Source organism: Poeciliopsis prolifica, unplaced genomic scaffold, assembly GCF_027474105.1.
Source record: "Poeciliopsis prolifica strain line A6 unplaced genomic scaffold, Auburn_PproV2 SCAFFOLD006, whole genome shotgun sequence".
Classification (NCBI taxonomy): domain Eukaryota; kingdom Metazoa; phylum Chordata; class Actinopteri; order Cyprinodontiformes; family Poeciliidae; genus Poeciliopsis; species Poeciliopsis prolifica.
Window position 1 is genome coordinate 3,342,444 of NW_026562381.1, and position 18,739 is coordinate 3,361,182.

At 38.9% G+C, this 18,739-nt stretch overlaps 1 protein-coding gene and 1 long non-coding RNA gene across 2 annotated transcripts; both read right to left on the minus strand.

The window, feature by feature from the left end:
- Positions 1-463: 463 nt before the first annotated feature.
- LOC129360727 (uncharacterized) lies at positions 464-17,691 on the minus strand. Its single transcript, XR_008606088.1, has 3 exons — positions 17,461-17,691; positions 13,603-13,697; positions 464-600 (listed from the first exon to the last, which is right to left on the minus strand). It is a non-coding gene; the product is annotated as an uncharacterized LOC129360727 (long non-coding RNA).
- LOC129360726 (transcription factor Sox-3) lies at positions 6,346-8,572 on the minus strand. Its single transcript, XM_055031107.1, has one exon. The coding sequence runs from the start codon at positions 7,992-7,994 to the stop codon at positions 7,092-7,094; it is 903 nt and encodes a 300-aa protein (XP_054887082.1). The 5' UTR covers positions 7,995-8,572; the 3' UTR covers positions 6,346-7,091.
- Positions 17,692-18,739: the final 1,048 nt, after the last annotated feature.

The window sequence follows — 18,739 nt, forward strand, 5'->3', positions numbered from 1 at the left end:
TCTGGTTTTAAGCATCTTGTTTGTAATTCTTGCAAATAAAAATGCACTAGGTGTGGATTTAACTTAAATAAAATGTTGTTCTGCTTTTTCCTTAACAGAGTTCTAATTAATTTGTTTTAATTTGCGTCAATGCAATGCTGTAATAACTAGTGAAGAGTCTTGTTGCAATAGCAGCATTTGGGATCAGGATCAAAATCTGAACTTTGAGATTTTTGTTACTGTTTAAATCCGTTTTGCCATCATTGAAGAAAGAGAATGTTAAAATCTTTTTGATCTGTTGCCATTTCCATGGTTTTCCATTATAAATTAAGTGATTTTAATTTTAGAAATCTTAGCTAAAGTTATGAGAAATAATACAGGAAGAGAATGATTACAATTATCCATTAATAACACTATCTTGCTTGAGCCTCCTTATCTTTGACAGTTCAATTTGTCTTTTAACTTGTTCTCTACCTGTCTTGTTTTCAATCTGAATGTTAGGTGTGAAGTTCAGCACCATCGTTTTCTCCTCCTGCTGTGCAGTCAGAGTCGTAAGCTACTGCAGGTGGATTGCTGGCTCCAAGACGTCCTCTCCGTCCATCTCCCTCTTTCTTCGTAAACCTTGAAAGCACAAAAACAGAGATGACTGGGGATCACAGGAACAGGCAAATCCAGGGGATATGAGGTGGATTTCACAGCTCAATAAGTTTGGACAATTTGTTTACAATCCTCTTTATTGCAGATCCCCTGGGAGGAGATGTGTGTGTGCGTGTGAGTGTGTGTAGAAACACTTTTTCTCTCTGAGATTTTGCAACACAGAATGGTAGAAACAGGATGCAAAATCAGTGTATTAATAAAAATATGAGGTCACAATATGGAGGAAAATTAAGGAACTGTGAATGAGAATTAGTGAGTTTATAATACACACACACACACTGAACCCCCAGTGTACAAAGCCTCCACAGGCTCATCTGGACACCGCCGCTGGCCCTTGGGGACACACCTCCAAGAGAGATGGCCCGACTAACTCTCCATGGCAACTAATCAATAAGTGACAGAGTCAGTCACGACTGACCCGTAGCCGAGCGTCTTCCACCTCCCCCCACGTTCCCAGGGATACGATCCCCAAAAAACACACACACACGCACGCGCACACGCCTACACACGCATTCAGGCAAAAGTTCAAAAAAGTGCCTCAACCTTCGCCAAAAGCATTAATCTTCTCTCAGATTCAAACGCAGACTCAAACTTTTTTTTCTCAAGTCACAAAGCGTATTTTCATTAAACTGGCATCAGATGTAGGTACGTGTTGCAGAATGAACAGTAAGATGTGATCAGAGGGTTTCTGATGGACTACGGTCACCACACATGGCCATTGTTTATCTGTCAATCCGTGTTCCCTTTCACTGTCCTCAGCATACACTAATCAATATCTGTGGCCTAGATGAGAGGCCTAATCTTCCCTCTTGCAGCCCCCCTAAGTCTTGGCCCCCCTCAGCTCTGCATTGTCTAACAAAGGTCCCATACACTCCTCATAAGGCCTAAAGAACAGCACATACACCAGCTCACATACACTTGGCCCAATTTTTACAGGACACCCTGGGAGGGTAAAATAAAAATCTATATCTTAGCAAATTTCAAGCAGCTCTACATGCTCCAGTGTTCATAGACAAACATGCAGTGCAGAAAAAGACCATCTGCAGCAGATAGAGGTTTCACACTACAGTGAGTCAATCGGTTTCACATCAAAACCAAATGTTTCCATCTATTTGTCATCACAACTTACTCGCAAAGAAGTCGCTTAATCCTGCTGCGAACTACCAATGCGTGCGCTTTTGTGGTTTTCTGCAACCACAATTACAAGCAAAAACAGGTTCAAGAAAAGCTCAATGATCTCTAACCGAAGAAAATGTCAGAGGAACCAGAGAAAGAAAGAAAAAATAAATCACATTCGTCCTGTTTCAAGTCGTTCGTGCAATTTGTATTTGCTCTATTTGGGACAAAAGCCACGGTAATCCTGACTCATATTTGACAAGTCTCATATTCACACACACCTGCTGTGGCAAAGTAAACACGCCTTCAGAGTCAAACACCTTAATGGATGACCTTTGCATTAAAAGCTGAGCTGGGATAAACCCGAAGGCAGGCACTGCTGACTCGGAATAAACCATAGACGTGCCCATTCTGGGCGTGATTGATGAGGAGAAGCCACATCATAGCCAAGTTGAATGCAGCATGTTCAGTCTGTACATGGGTCGAACAACAAAATAGCCATCATTTAAACCAAATGTTACATTAAAATAAAGATTACTTCATAGTTCCTTGAAAGTGTTTAGTTTGTGTCATTGTTCGAGGGTTATTTTGAAGTTTTAATTAAATTGAAAATGTGGTGTCATAATTTTTCTCACTACAGTTTAACATTTGATAAAAATCTGAAATAACTTCCAAAAGGATTAATTTAACGTTCTGACATTTTGTTACCGTGAACTATAACCTGATTCATTTCGGATTTTAAGAGCAACACAATTTATAACTTTAATTTGCAGGAATTAAACATTCTTTTCATTCGGGCTATATTTTTGTATTGAAAATATTTTTTAATAGTCTGATGTAATATTTTAATTTGAAATGTCATGTTTCCATTACCTGTAAGCGGAAAATCATCATAATTAACAGAAATACAGGCTTTCAAATATCCATCTGTGGGTGATCAATTATGTGTTCAACTTAGTGATACACTAGAGAAATAAAAAAACTTTTAAATAATATTTTAACTTATCAAATGGTTTTATAAATATCAGTACATATTCAGTTATCACTCGCAAAGGGAAATTAATGTTGCTATAATTTATTTAACACCTCAAAGAATCTGCATTGCAACGAATCTGAAGTGTTTGACTGAAGACACTTTGTTATTGTGTCGCTGTTTTGTAGAGTAACCAATACAGACATTAATATCAGAGTCCTACTTCTCCACGATGGAAATGCACATTAAAACATCTGGAAGAATATTTTTAGTTTAGTAGTTGTTTACTACTTTAGCAAGTTATTTAACTAGCAAACTGTTTTCATTTTAAGAAATTAAAAACAATACTTCCGTTTATTAGGTTTATCAAACATTATCCTTGAGAAACAGTTTTGTAGTGTATTAAAGCTCATCAAATATGAGTCCTACATGTTTGTGCCTTTCTTTCTGAGCCTTCAGTAGCTGTCCTCCTTGATCTTTGCCCGCTGAAACCTGCTGGTTTCAGAGGGAATTGTGTGGCTCAGCCTGAAACCACCACTCCAAATTGCTCCAGGTCAGCCTGCAGCTCTTCAGAGGTTTTTTCTTGCTTTAGTTCAATCAGTTCCAACCAAAACTTTAAGGTCTAACTCAAGAATTTGAATGTTTTGATGACTTTTAAACTTTTTAGCATTGCAAAGTTTGAAAAAATAACAAGTTTAAGAAACATTTTTGAGTTTTTTTGTCTCCCACATTCTTGCTTTTATTGTCAGTGTGGAAAAGTGAATCTATTGTTAAATTGAACACTGAGTGTGAAGAGCCTGTTGTTTTAGTAGTTAGTTAATTTTATTTGTCTCTCTGCATACATTAACTTTAGTTTAGTCTTCAGCGCCTGCAAGGCTTTTATCCAACTATTTCACTTTCTACTGAGACAAGAACAAGTAGCTTGCAGCTGGGCGGATGCGTTTTCTTGAAGAGCGGCATGCTTGTCTTTGAAGCATTTCCCACTCAACATTCTTTGTGGTTGTGTCAGTGACTCTGATCTATCCACAGTTATCATTAATGAGACATTAACATCACGCAACAAGCCTCATGGGTGCCTACATAGGTTCAGACAAGGACCTGAATCTCAGATGTTCTTAGAGCTACAAAGACGGTCAGATGTGATTTTTCTAGTGTCTCTGCTGAGTGCTGCCAGTGAATGAAGAGCGATGGAGAGGACGGTGCGGTGAAGAGGGATGGTTCTTAGTGGGTCAGCCCAAAAGCCCTGACCCCAGGAGGATTTGATGCCATTTTCCCACGCAGGGAGTCGACCTGAGAGGAGCTCGTTAACAACATCTGCCCTATTTCAGGGAGATTAACCCCCGTCCCCAACCCCCGTACCTCAACAGCCTTGTCCACTCACACACCACTCTGCTGTCAATCCAAGAACCTCAAACAGGTTATGGACAGGCCCTCCCATATTCAAGGATACCAGCCAAAAAAAAAAACTCCACTGCAATCTGAATCCATCACAGGAATCCTGACCCGCAGTGAGGCGTTCATCCGTTACACCCAAACCACACCAATTTCTGATCTGCGCATCAGGGGAGTTGCTAGATCGCAGACTGCGATTAAATCGAAGGTTTGAGGGTGGAAGGCGTGCACTGGCTACAGAGTTGCCCAGCCGGTCGGTGCAGGTGAATAAGTAATGTCAGAAACGTCAGCCAGATTTGTGTAATGAGTTTTTCCATTCATCACACTGACGTCAACTGGGACACTTGGCGCACACTTCTTGTGCTTTTACCACCCCCACCCCCGCACCCCCCTATGTACTCGCACAAGATGTGCAACTGGCGGGACATGTTCTGACATAATTTGAGGAGAGAGTGTGAAAAACAGGGCTGACTGATCAACGTGGCCCATGGCGAGAGCCCTTCGTGTGACAGGTAGACACATAGTGGTAAAATCCGCTGGGAATCTCCTGAATCCGTGTACTACAGGGCTATAATTAGGTTAGTTTTTGGAGAGGGGGTTAAACAAACAGGGGCTGTGAGGTCATAGGCAGATGGAAGTGGGATATGCCTGCACTTGCTGAGTGGGCACAGAGCTCCACAGGACAGGGGAGAGAGGCCCTCTGGGCACTCTGCATGTGGGAGAATGAGGGATGGGGTGCTTTTAAGCCACATTCAGATCAACTAGCTGCCAGAATATTCAAACACAATCCATACATATTCACACTTTACCCCTAAACATCATCTTTAACGCCTAATCTAGTGTTGGAGGGAAACAGGATTTCTCTGCACATTTCAAACAGAAACTTCAACTTTTATCCTAAATTGATCCCCAATGTCTCAGTGTAGAGTGGATTGCTTTCCTGAAGTTTGATAACTGACCACTAACCTTTGCTCTGTCCACACACTTCTGAGGAGCAGCGGCAGAAAAGCTGCTTAATTTCAGCAACAAAAAAAGGGAGTTTGAGAGTGCGATTAGGTGACGGGTGGCTGCTGGCACGCTAGAGTGACTTAAACCCTGTCAGTGAATGCAGGGAGGTCTGGATAATCTTTCCCTCCACAAAGGTACGTGGGGTCTAATCCGGGCTGCTGCACTGAGCTATATGGATCCAGTTCTGCAGGGAGTGTGGGAAGGCCGGCAGGGCCATGCTGTTTCGGCCCTCTTTGTAATGGCAGATTATTTATCCTTAGGTACACTCCAACAGCAGGCTGGCCCATTCTTCCATGCACCTGTGTATAATAGTAGCACAGCAGCAAAGAGTGTGGCTATAGTTATAGATGCTGTGCAAGCTTAGAGCACTCTGATAATTAAACTAAATTAAGCATAAATTACAGGATGTTACAGCCATACCTAGTTTTATGGAATGTTCCTCTTATTCATGTATTAAACTTATAATTAATAATTCTGCATGATAATTAACTTTTTTCATCAAAATATTTTATGCTGTACAAATACCTAAAAGGTGTCTTCATTGTAGTGTAGCTGAGATAAATTGCAGAAACTTTTCAAAACTATTTCTACTGCAATGCTTTATATTAGAAGACTGAAGACACTTGTTTTTATTTTCTGTATCTCAAATGATTATATATATTTCTCTTAAAATATTAAAATAACTTTCTAATAGCTCTAGAGGGCCAATCAGTGCACAATAAAGCACTAAAGGTCAGCTTTTGTGTCTGACAGACGCTGCATTTTGACTGAAAAATGGTTAAATTTGAGGAGAAGCAAAAGTTGTTAACAGCAGCAGCTTTTTGGAAAATAAAATTTTAATAAAGATGAAGGATCTGTAGCTTGTGAATGAAGTACTGTGAATAAATAACTTTTTTCAGTTTTTAGAAATAAAAAAACAACAACAACAAAGAGTTAAATTAGTATTTTTCTTTTAAAAAAATTATAAAACTTTCTCATTTTGGAAAACCAAATTATTTGCTCCACTTTTTATGTCATATTTGTTATAATTGTGAACTCTACAGATTTTTAACAATAAATTGTGTGAGATTGCCCTTTAATATGTTTAGTTTATGTACACTTAAAAATATATAATATTTAAACACAACAGCATTTTTATATCTATTCGTATTTGTTATAAAGCCAGTTAATTCAATTTTAAACTTCTCCTTATTTTGCACACAACACACTGAGTCAAAAAATTACGTTTCGTAAAAATTTATTCAGCTTTTAAGAATAGAGGATGGTCTTAAAATATGTAGAAACGTCAGTTTAAATAAACCTTTTTCGTTCAGGATAAATGGGTAAACATGACACATGTCAAAAAAAAAAAAACCCATCACTGAACAAAACAAATTTACAAAAAACAAAAATTCAAAAAAAAAAAAAAGTTCTTGAATAGTTTCACGGGCTGCACAAGCTAGAGAAGGAAAAACAGAAATCTTTCTATAAATAAAACTTGCGTTTGCGACCGGCACAGTCTTTTATTTAAACCTAGTTCATGTTGGGAAGGAAATAAAAATAAAAACAGAAAGGGATTATGAAGGTTGTGAACACAGTGGAGACGACTGACATTCTACAAATTAAGTGTAAACATTTATGAACAGACTGTCCATCCAGCTTTTTTTTTCTGAAATACGCCAGCCCCTACACGAGGCCACATGCCTTTTCAAAGAGAGAAAATATGGCATTTATTTAAAATATAGAAGTCCAATTCTTCTACACAGATTGATTGCTTCTACTTGTGATGAAAAGCCTCGGCGGAGCTGGGCTCAGCGTTCAGTTTGGGTCCATTTAAAGTTCATCAAACGGACAGGATTTTCAGATAAAACTGTTCTTGAACGATTCTGCTGAACGTTCTTTCTGCAGCAATCAAAAGAAGTTCAAGTATCCGAAGTACATTTTTTAAAAGTCTTTTTTTACCATTATTATTCTTACTATTTATCATTCAGATGTGGGTGAGAGGTAGCGTCCCGTTGACGCCAGTCCCTGCGGTCTGATAGTGTGGATGGACGCTGTGCAACCGGCTGCTCTGCAGGGAGGAATGCTCCGCGCTGTCCCCGCCGGGGGGCAGGTACATGCTGATCATGTCCCTCAGGTCCCCCAAGCACGCCCGCTGAGAGTGGGACGTGATGGCCGGCGGCGGCGAGCTCGGCTCCGTCTTACACACGGACGCCATGGAGCTCAGCCCCATGGCGCTGGTGGTCTGTTGCGTGTACGCCGGGGACATGCTGTAGGTGGACGCCGCGTTCATGTAGGTCTGCGCCGAGGACATCATCGGGTACTGAAGGCCGGCCATCTCGTACCGGTGCATCTGCTGGATCTGGGGGCTGTTCATGCTGTGATGCTGAGGGTAGGCCAGCTGGTCCTGCATCAGGGAGTACGCGCTGTTTGTCCAGCCGTTCATGTGCGCGTAACCGTCCATCCGCTGGCCCACCGACACCGAGTTGTTGACGGCGTTGGATCCAGGCGCCAGCAGTCCTCCGGGCAGAGAATACTTGTCTTTCTTGAGCAAGGTCTTGGTCTTCCTGCGGGGCCGGTATTTATAATCCGGGTGCTCCTTCATGTGCATCGCCCGTAGACGCTTGGCCTCGTCAATGAACGGCCTTTTTTCGGAGTCAGTCAGAAGTTTCCAGTCAGCACCGAGCCGCTTGCTGATTTCAGAGTTGTGCATTTTGGGGTTTTCTTGAGCCATCTTCCTCCGCTGACCCCTGGACCAGACCATGAAGGCGTTCATCGGCCGCTTCACCCGCTCCTGGTCGCTGGCGCTGTTGTTCTTTGCGCCCGGCGCCGAGCCCGAGTTGGACTGCGGGAGCGGGGTCTTGATCTCGGTTTCCATCATGTTATACATTCAGGCGACTTTTAACGATCACTCACACGCACATGGAAAAAAAATGGATTAAAAGTTCACAAACCCTCGCCAAAGAAAAGTCAAAGAGACGCCAAAAAGTTCTGCCTGAAGCGACGAATGTGTGTGCAGGTGCGTCTCTGGTTTGTGTCCGCTCAGAGCAGCTCCGTTCCTCTCGCCTCTCAAACACAAGTCTGCAAACTTGTTCTCCAAGCTCGTGTGTTAATAGGCCCATGAGGCCGAACCATGTGATGTGGCTTGACTGGCTGATAATAAGAGGCAGCGGACCAATCAGCGCGCAGCTCCAACCGGAGAGCGGATCCGTGCGTTTTGGGTTGGAGGAGGAGGAAGGAGGAGAAGATTTAAAACTGGAGCGCACTTCAGCAACAAGAGCGCAGAAATTTCAGCATTTAGAGGCTGAGGATAGAGAATGCAGAGGGGGAAATGAAGGGATTTGTTTTCGTGTTCATTTTGGTTTTATTCTAGAGAAAATAATGATGTGGAAATCTTTATTTAGGGCAGCATTATTAGTCGTTGTAGTTTTTATTTCTGAAGATTAGTGTTATGAAACGAAGAGTAAATTTGTGGTGATTTAAATATAAATAAAGTTTGGAATTGGAAATTTTAGCCCTACTGGGATAAATTTGTTGAAGGTTTAAATTAATAATAAAATGATATAAAAGTCAAAAGAAAAGCGAGAAAATAATATTAAGTCTACAAACTGAATTCAAATAAATATTTTAAATGTTTTACCCAATTAAAAATTTCTTTCTGAAATTCAATCAGGTCCATTTATTTATTTCAACAATAGTTTCAATGGATTCATATTTATTTTGTTTTAGACTAATTTAAATTAAATTTACTCATTAAATTTAGACACCATATTGAGTTGATCTGGAATGTTTAAAACGAGCCTTTTTCAATGTTTTAGATCAGAGTTGTGCTATTTTTTGGTTTTGTTTGTTTTGTTTTTTGTTGATTTTGCTTTGGATCATGTATAATTTTCTGTCAACATATTCAAGCTTCGTGAGGATAAAATTATCTAACTTTTTTTTAAAGCATGTATAATGATTTTAAAGTTTCATTCACGAAAGTCACTTTTTATTCAGTTCCACTATTTAAATAGAAAATCTTTTCATGAAATATAGATTAAATGAATGTTAATTCGCACTGGCATGACTGTGCTGCGTTCAGGGACCTTTTTTTGGAACTTTAATACATGAACGACCTCTTGTGGATGAGAAGGGCTCTTTCTTTTTTGGTCCCATGAGGAAAAGTTTAGTTTAAACCTTGTGAACTGCTGTTTGCAGTCTTGTTTTGCCACACAACAATCAGCGCAGAGAGCCCTCCCTTATCGCTTCTTTATTTGCATGCGTGTCGCCTTTACAAACGACCCTCAGCCACTGAATCCAAACTAAAGTGCGAACATTTCACACCTGCTAATGAACCATCGACCATCGAGAGTGAACTTATTGACACCTGAGTATCTGCGGGAGCGCTTCTGCAGATTGAGTTTCGGGTGAAATCGCCTCCTGGGGGTTTTCCAGACCAAAATGCAGCTACTGTTGGGCCCTCCGCGGCCAGGCGGCACGGGGAATGCGCATAGAGCAAATTAAATGCACGGTTTTGCTTTTGTTTCTTTTTTTAAATTGTGATCAAACAAAGACTAAAGCCCAGGCGCCTCCCTGACTCAAACTGAAATCGATTTCATTTTCATTAACAAACAAAAACACGCAAAAGTTCATTTTCTGTTCTGCCTAAATTGTGAAATTAAATCTCGTTAAACAATTTTGCAAGATCTACTGAAATAAGACAAAACTAAATCAGAATCATGCACCAATGGTTTTGCAAAAAAAAAAAAAAAAAAAAAAAAAAAAAAAAAAAAGGGAAAAATGATTCTGTTGCCAAATTGTGGGGATAGATCCCACTTTATTCGTCTTGAGTCATAGTCGTAAATCCGCTCAAAAAGAGACATCACCGCACGGATCCCATTTTCCCGTTCAATGGGGCGTGACAAACAGCGCGGGAGCAATAAAACTAACGTCCAATTAGTCGCCATCTAATTCTCAGGGACCGGTTATTTGTTTATCTGCGCAAATCTCAATACTGATCCGCTTGTAATCTCCTTATGGAAATTGACCGGTAGCAAAGAGAGAGAGAGAGAGAGAGAGAGAGAGAGAGAGAGAGAGAGAGAGAGAGAGAGAGACCCAGTCAGGAGTAACCCGGAGTTTGATAATGAGGCCCTCTGTGCAGCTAATTTCCTAATTAAGGAACGGAGGGACCACCAGCACAGTCTGCTCCGATTCAGGCTCAACAAGCCCTGACAGCCCTCAGGGGTCCCTCAGGTCTCTCAGGTCTCTCCTGCTCAGTGTTGGGAAATGTGTGGAAGTCTTGACTTAAACCTCAGTCCTGGTTAAAACTTGTATTTCCTCTTTTTTTTTTTCAAATTCAAAATCGAGCGCACAAAGCGTAAAATCAACACTTTACCCTAAAGTAAATCAGTCGCAAATATATGTTTTTTAAGGTTAGTTAGTAGCCTATGTTATTAAATACACATTTAAGTAATACACATTTACTATCAATTATTTTAACTTATTTGCAACTTGACAACAAAGTTATTCATTATTTTAGACTTTTTATGCTCGAAAATCATCTCTTAAAAATACATTAAATATCTGTAATTTTTTGCTTTTGTTTATTTGGAGGTTTTATTTATATGTTGCACGTTTTATTAACATATATTACAATAAAATAACCTCGCACACACTCTAAATATTAGCCAATTTTCACATCGACAATAATCATAGTTTTCTACATTTTTGTGTGTCTGGAATCAGTAACTTTTTTCGTGTTTTGTTTTCAGCTCGGTGACCGGCGGACGAAGCCCCTTTGAGAAACAGTAATTAACAAAGAATGGCTTTTCAATTACAGTCACAATGGAGACTGTCTCATTAAGATTTGCATGATTTTTTTTTTTTGAGGTGAGGGGGGCGGGAATGCAAATGAAGATGCAATTTACGCACGGTCTGCTGTTCCCTTTGTGCGGCGTGAATAGCTGCGTCCTCCCAGTTCAGCTCAGGTAAAAATAATATTCACGGGTCATTTAAAGGAATAAAAGTGTTGGTCTTATCGTCTCTTTGTCGCACAAAGCTGCGCTGGTATTCCTAATGATAATTGGACTCATCTGACCAGTAAGAGCTGCAGTTGGTCATATAAAAATGATGCATTTTAATGTTCATGATGTTTAATGCTGTAATCTGTAACGCAGAATCGCTGAGCATTTTAACTCTGCTCCCAACCACGTGTAATATCCCCTCTATGAGTTTTGATTTCTGCAGCAGGTAGAATACCCGGATGATGTTCTTGGAAATTAAGACATTGATGATGTGATAAAGTCAACAGGTACTTATTGTCAGATCTGGAGTAAATTATTCTATTTTATATCATCAAAGCTTTAAAAGTCAAAGCATTTATCAAACTGTTTGTGTCTTTAATTAGAGGATAATAATTATTCCATAAAGATTTAATTTTTAATGTCTTGATCAAGTGTGCTCCTTTTTGTATCATCTCATCCAGTTAAATATCAATGAACACAAAATGTGGCTTCATTATATCTGGCCAAATATTTTTAAGATCTTCTAGGAAAATGGGTCCAAACTTTGGGGTTGAGACCCCAGTGGGAGCCGTGAAACACCAGGTGAGGGGTCTGTAAAAATTTATTTTAAATGTCACATCTGAAATCTGAGATTTAAAAAATTATATAATGCTTTGGGTGACTGCTTTTGTCCTAATACTTTGGTTTGATCAGCTTTTTGTAGCTTTTGTATGTCGAACACTGAAAGAAAAGTTACGTGTCAGATTCACCCTGGATGAGTTTTCTGTTGCTTGATCGTCTGTGCCAGTGGGAAGTAGGCATTCCCTTGTGTTGTGCTTTGTGTAAACAGTGTAAGAAAATGTGCCAATGCATTGTGGCTTTTTAATGATACTGAAGGAAAAAGGCATCTGATTCACAGCTATTCACTTTTAAAGATAGATTTCCTTATTTTAAGGGATCTTATGTGATCAATTTTAGTTCATAATCTAAAATACTTAAACCAGTAGAACAGATTTAACTTAAATGAATTATTCTGACCTGACAAGTATTTATTTTTTTTATCAATTGAGATTAAGATAGTTTTAATCTACATTTTGCATGCATAAATATTAAACTGGGTTAGATTTTGTGAGTACTGATTTTCTGATTGAATGTAAAAGTTGAAATTTGTAAACAGTGCTGCTATCTTTGCCAGGTCCCTCTTGAAAAATAGATTTTATATCTCAGTGAGTTTTTTTTTTTATCTGGTTAAATAAATCTTATTATTACAAAACATAACTACAATATTATCAATGCTTCAAAATTAATTTTATTCACATGTATAAATAAATACACATTAGATATGTAGAAAATTACATAACTTTTTCAGTCTCTGTTTCATTATCTATGCAAGTACTTAATAAATGACTTTATTATAATGCTGAATTACAAGACAGTAATAAATCAGAAAACCATCAAAATTTAATTTAATTTAGTGACTTAATTAAAAAATATATAAAACATGTATTCTATAAATTAATTATTCAAAGTTACTTTTTCACCAATCTCTTATATTTCAAGAATTTATTTCCTTTATGGTGATCATGCAATAGAAACTGTTCATTTTTGGGAATTAAGATATCAGACCAATAAAATGGACATTTAATGACAAAATGTTGACCAAGTGAAAAGTGTTTCCATTTACTATAGAGTACAACCATTCTACACTTGGTTGAGGCTCCTTTTGCATGAATTAGTGCATTGATACAGTACATCTGTCTGTGGTGGATATTGCAGTTCTGATATTTGATCAAACTCTTGAATTGGACTTACTTCAAAATCCTCTAAAGCAAAGATCTCAAAGCAACAACTTTTAGATGTATTCCTGCACCAAAGGCACCTGAATCCAATGGCTCTCCCTCCACAGGGTCCAGCTTTTTAAAAACCTCATTATTTGACTCTGGTATGTTGAAGCAGAAAAGTTGCAAGACACTCGCTCTCATGGTCTGGAGTTTGAAACTTGTGCTCTAAATTCTGCAGTTATCTCTGCTGCTTAAAATATGGTTATTTTAACCATATTTTTTTCTTCCACTCAACTTTTCTTCAATATGTTTTGATAGATGAATGACCAGTTTCTTTAAATATTACTATTTATAGCTTATTATCTATGTAGAGAGTTTCAGTGACTTTCTCCTGGTCAACTGTCCTATCAGCATTATTGTCTATGCATAAGCCGTAACAATAAATTCCTATATATGAAGGAAATTTTTTATATTGGTCTTTCTTAATATTCAAATTATTCAAACATTTGTTGTAAAAAATATTTACAAATATATTATTCTGCATCTTATGATCTAAATAATAAAAGCTTATTTTTTTCTTTTGAATTATTGAAATAAATGAACCTTTTGATGATACCTTACCTATGGATCAGAATCTGTACATCTTTTAAATAACTGGTAGTAAAATGAAGATTTTTTTTTCAATGTCTAACATGAAAAGTGAACTTATAAAGTTGATTAAAATGCATAAATTCACCTTATGCCTGAGGAAAGAAGGCTATTGTCCCCAGCTGTTGGTCCATCTGAAGTACTGCAGGTTCAGTCATCAACAGAAGGAGCTGTCACTCCAACCTTCAAACATAAAAGCAAAACACACACTCAGAAGACAGATGCATTGATTTTTTTTTTTTTTCAGATTAAGTGTAGTGTGCACATCTGCCTGGAGGACTAATGGAGCAGACTGCATTCGTCCCTCAGCAGTAAGAAATTAATTTGTGCTTCGTTTGCGGTGGTGGCCCAGAAGTGTCATCCCCCGCACTCAAACGCTCACCTTGTACCACTATGAGGAATGCGAGCGTCTTACTTATCGACCTCTTCCCATCTGAAACAACACACAAGAAAGCTGCTTCAAACTCCAGCTTCTTTTATTTTCCCTCCCACAGCAGCCAAGCATGTCCTTCCTCATTATGTTCCTGTGTGTGAGGCCAAGGCCGCTGACACAGACCCAGTGTAATCTCTTTAACCCGCCACTGTCGCGAGCAGACAAGGCGTGACCACCCAGCGCCGCGCTCTATCTCACTCAGCCGAGAGGGGAACACAGTTTTCTCACCTCATCACCTTTGGCTCATAGCTGCTTATCATTTTAGGGATGCACATTTCAAACACAGTCGATCACACACACACAGACCCGGGGTTAATCGCTGCGACAAGGCCACTTTAGATAATCATGTGCAGCAGGGTGAAAATCCATTCTTACTGACCCTCCAGTTCCCATAATTGTCAAAAAGCTTTTTTTTTTTTCCCCCTGTGATTATTGGCTAATGAAGCCAAATGAAATTATATCACAAAAGAGGAAATCACTGGAGACATTTTTTGTCATATAGAAACAATGATTACTGACTCTTTGCTTTACAGATTAGGGGAAACATATTCAAACATTTGGTATATGATGCGTTAAATGAAAACTAAAACATTAAATTACAGTAAATTATAAGACCCTGTCCACTAGAAGCTAATTTTAATTCACCTTAAATTAAGCAGAAAATTCCAGAAAATGTGTTTTTGCCTCAGAGCCACTGGGTTAAGACACTTTTGAGCACCACACGACTTCCTTGTTTGTCCCTCTGGCCAGAACTTGATGCTCTATTCTGGGCACTTTGCTTCCAAGATTTTTACAACAAACTGCATCTTGTGAGAAAAAAAAAATATTTTAAATGTTCTGCTCTTTTTTTATGTTTTAAACAAAAGGGAACAGAAATAAAATTGTATTTTGTGTACTATTTGATAGATTTTAGGACTTTGTGGTCCTGCATCTATTATAGTTTCTCAAATAAAAAGCATATTGATTGTATGTCTTAAATGACACACAGCAGAAATCCGCTTGAAAACAGCTGACCCATATTTTACGTTTGTATTAAAATAGATACAAATACACACATTCTCCATAAACGCTTTCATATTTAAATAACTTTTTTGACTCAGCTAAATGCAATAAATAATAAGTTAAAATGTAATAATATTTAAATATTTAGTTAAAGTATTGAAGAAGTTATTCATCAGATGAGAAATGCAATTTTTATTAAGATATGTTGAAAAAAAATTTGTTTTTAAATTCAAAATAAAACATGGCAACCATATAATAGACAGAATTTTAGCAAGATCAAACTCTTTTTATCATTTGTTGATTTATTTAAATTCGTCTTTAAGGTCCAGGAAATGTTTTGCAGCTTAGATACAAGCTGAAGAAATTACTAAATTCCTTTTAATTATGACAATTGTAACAGGTTTTATTTATTTTCTACACAGCTAGTAAATTTGTCGACCTGTTTAGTTCGAGTTTCTCCTTTTGGGAGCGAGGAGCTGCAAAGATTGCTTACATGTTTGGCCAGCCCTGGTCTAGTGCCTGAAAAGTGAATGGCATTATCAACACCTCTATTTGATGATTACTTTAGGTACAGTTATTCCCCTGGCCAGTTAATTACAACACTCATTATTCCCTCATGTATCGGCCGAATCGTTGCCATGTTCAGTGTTTTTACTAAAACAAAGGAAACTTTCTCAGTTTTTTGTTTTGGGGAAAGTGCTGAATTGTCATGTTTTGCTTTGCACCGTGCCCGAGCAAGCGGCCCTCTTTTGTTTTAGCCATAATTGAGATCCCACTAATCTAGCTTCTTCTTCCCTTTTTTTAAATGAAACACTCCCTTTGTCAGGGCTTCATTAGTTTAAGATAATATTGTTAGAATCCACAATTAATTTGCAGTGTAACTGTAATTAATTAAATGCACCCAATTTTGTAATATGATTAATGCCGCCAAGTTTGTTATCTGTATTCTCCTACAGAATGAAAATGTAACAGCAGCAGAGCTGCTGAGCATTAATTGCAGAGGATGAGAGCCTTTGGGAAGCAATATTATAGGAGGTAATTTATTAAACCCCTAAATAAGAAACAAACAAGCATAAATTGATATATAAATCATGAATAACGTAATGTGCAATCTAGTTCTGATTTGAGACAAAATGACTAATCTCTGCTCCATGCCAAGCACTTGATAAAGTAGATAGTGGTCATAAATTCAGTCACAGTCAAGGTCTCATTAAAACCGGCTTAATTTAATTAAGAGTTAGCCATCGCCCTCTAAATATATTAATTACCTTGAGCATGACGAGATAAGTGTGGCGATTACTGCGCGTTTCATTAAAGCAAGTCTTCTGGGAGGAGAGCAAACTAAGGTGGAAAGCTGGCTGTGTTGACAAGATAATGGATGGGCTGGACTGAGATGAATTTGGTCACCTTGCTTCTGGTTGAGCGCAAAGAGGTGAGGCAGAGGACAACACTGCATAAAATTTTTTTTTTTTTTACTTAACTAAATTCTGTATATTATTATTATTATTATTATTATTATTATTAGTGGTTGTTTTTTTAAAAAAAAATACTGTATCTGAAAATAAAGATAAATCAGAAAACTCATCATGCTTTGCAAAGTTCATGATTGCAAAGAGAAAATCAAACAATTTTCCTGGAGAGAATGTTAAGGAAAAAAAGTCATAATTTTCTTTGTATGCCAAGACTTATTTTAGTAACTTGATTTGTTCTTATAATTCTACTAAATTAAATTAAATATTTTCCCTTCTTGGCAGAACACTTAAAACATAAGAAAAAAACAGAATTGGAATCTCTAACAAAACATTTCTTCCTCCTTTCTGTGCAGCCCTAAAACAGTCCATTGTGTCAGATTCGTCTTACATCAAAATTTATTTCTCGCCAACACCTAGGAGCTAGATTGTCGTGCCGCCTGTTTGCGCTCGCACAAAGACGCCCCCGACAAATACGGAGCAGAAGTGTGCCGAGGGGTGCAGAAGCAACGGCTCATTGCCCCACAGACTGATATGTCAATGAAACATACAAGACGCTGCCGGTTGCAATGGGGAGATTTCCAGCCTCTGCTCCTCTCCTGGCTGACAGCAGGACAAAGAGCCTAAGCTACTATTATCTGGAAGCAAGCCTCTCATTCCTGCTTTCATCCTTTTCTTTAAGAGTACAAACATAGATATGGAGCTCTGCTTAAAGTCACTGATGCATCCAGCCTGGATGAGCCTTAAGCTGTGGAGTCAGGTTGGATATTGTTGAAATGTCAGAAGGGTTGTAAGTGACGAGGCTTACTTTAGGTTTAGTTGCACAGTTTCTGATCACGATCACAATAAACAGGCCAAGCATGAAAAATACATTATTTCTACATGTGAAGCACTGCAACAACTTCACAAATTCAGTACATGAACTCAGAGAACACAAAGCTCCCCAACGCCGCCGTCTTCCTGAACGCCCCCTCCCTCTTCTCTCCTTTCCTTCCCACTAACCTCCTCCCACTCTGACCAGAAAAAAATCCAGGAAACTCACCGAGCTCTCACTGGTCCCAAGGCTGCTGCTGCTTCTGTCTTTCAGTTCCGCTGCTGGTTCCACCTTCAATAGTCGACTGTCAGAAGGGCCAGAAGCAGGACTCTATGGACAGAAAGATGGCAAGCTCAGAGTCGAGCCTCGGCCTTTCAAACGGCATCACCGAGGCGCAGAGGAGAAATATGAAACGTTGCGAGTGTTGGGCAGTCACTTCTTTGGGCCGTGCACACTGCAGCTGAGCTCTCCCTGCTCTGGGACCCATCTCTTTCAGCCAAGATTGCTTCATACAAAAGTTGACAATGCACCACTGAAAGCCATTGTTGATATTCAACATTTTTTAAATAGCTGAGCAGAATAGACAACATGGCAGGCTGCAAAACTTGGCAAGGAAACTGACCTGGAGCTGCCCGTTTGAAAGGGTTGCCTCACTGGGTGAGAGAAGAGAGAGGTATTGTATTAAAAAAAAAATTGAGGTAGGGAGAGTTGGTGTGAAAGAGTCGGAAAAAAACAAAACGTCTCCCATCCCTGGAAAGTGGAGCATTTCGCTTTATGTGCAGCAGGAAGAAGACAATTACTTTTCACAGTCACAAGCATATATGCATTACCAAGAGGGAGCAGAACAATGAACTCCAGGCAATCCAATCCATTTTAAAGCAGGAAATTACGTTTTTGGCTCTTCATAAGTAAATCTCAGCATGTAAGAGGTAAATCTTAGTGCCAGCACAACGTAACCAGTAGTTCCAGCATTTATTTTCACCCAGCTTTGCTCTGGGTTGGCTAAGATTCAGTGGAATGTCTTGCAGAGAGCCGTCGATCTCTCTAATGTTGCATGGATGGGAATGATGCTGCCTGACGCAGGCGATGGTGTTCTGTTTCCATCATTGTTGAGCTGACAGCGCCGCAGATTGATATGGACATTTAAGACGCCTTTAACTGCACATATGTCAGAGCATCACAGTGCCGCTCGTGCCTGGGGAGATATTAATACATCTGATGTACGTGTGTGTGTGTGTGTGTGTGTGTGTGTGTGTGTGTGTGTGTGTGTGTGTGTGTGTGTGTGTGTGTGTGTGTGTGGGTGTGTGTGTGTGTGTGTGTGTGTGTGGTGGGCCTGAGGCAGGTCCCAGTGTTACTTTCTATGCACCCTTGTGTCTTATAGTGAAAGCAGGATGGGAGGAGCAGAATGTGAGTGATTAATGTGTGAATTTACTTAATTTAATTTAATTTATAACAAGACATTTTTTCTTTGTTCCAAGTGAAATAATCTGCCAATGTATCGAGTTCT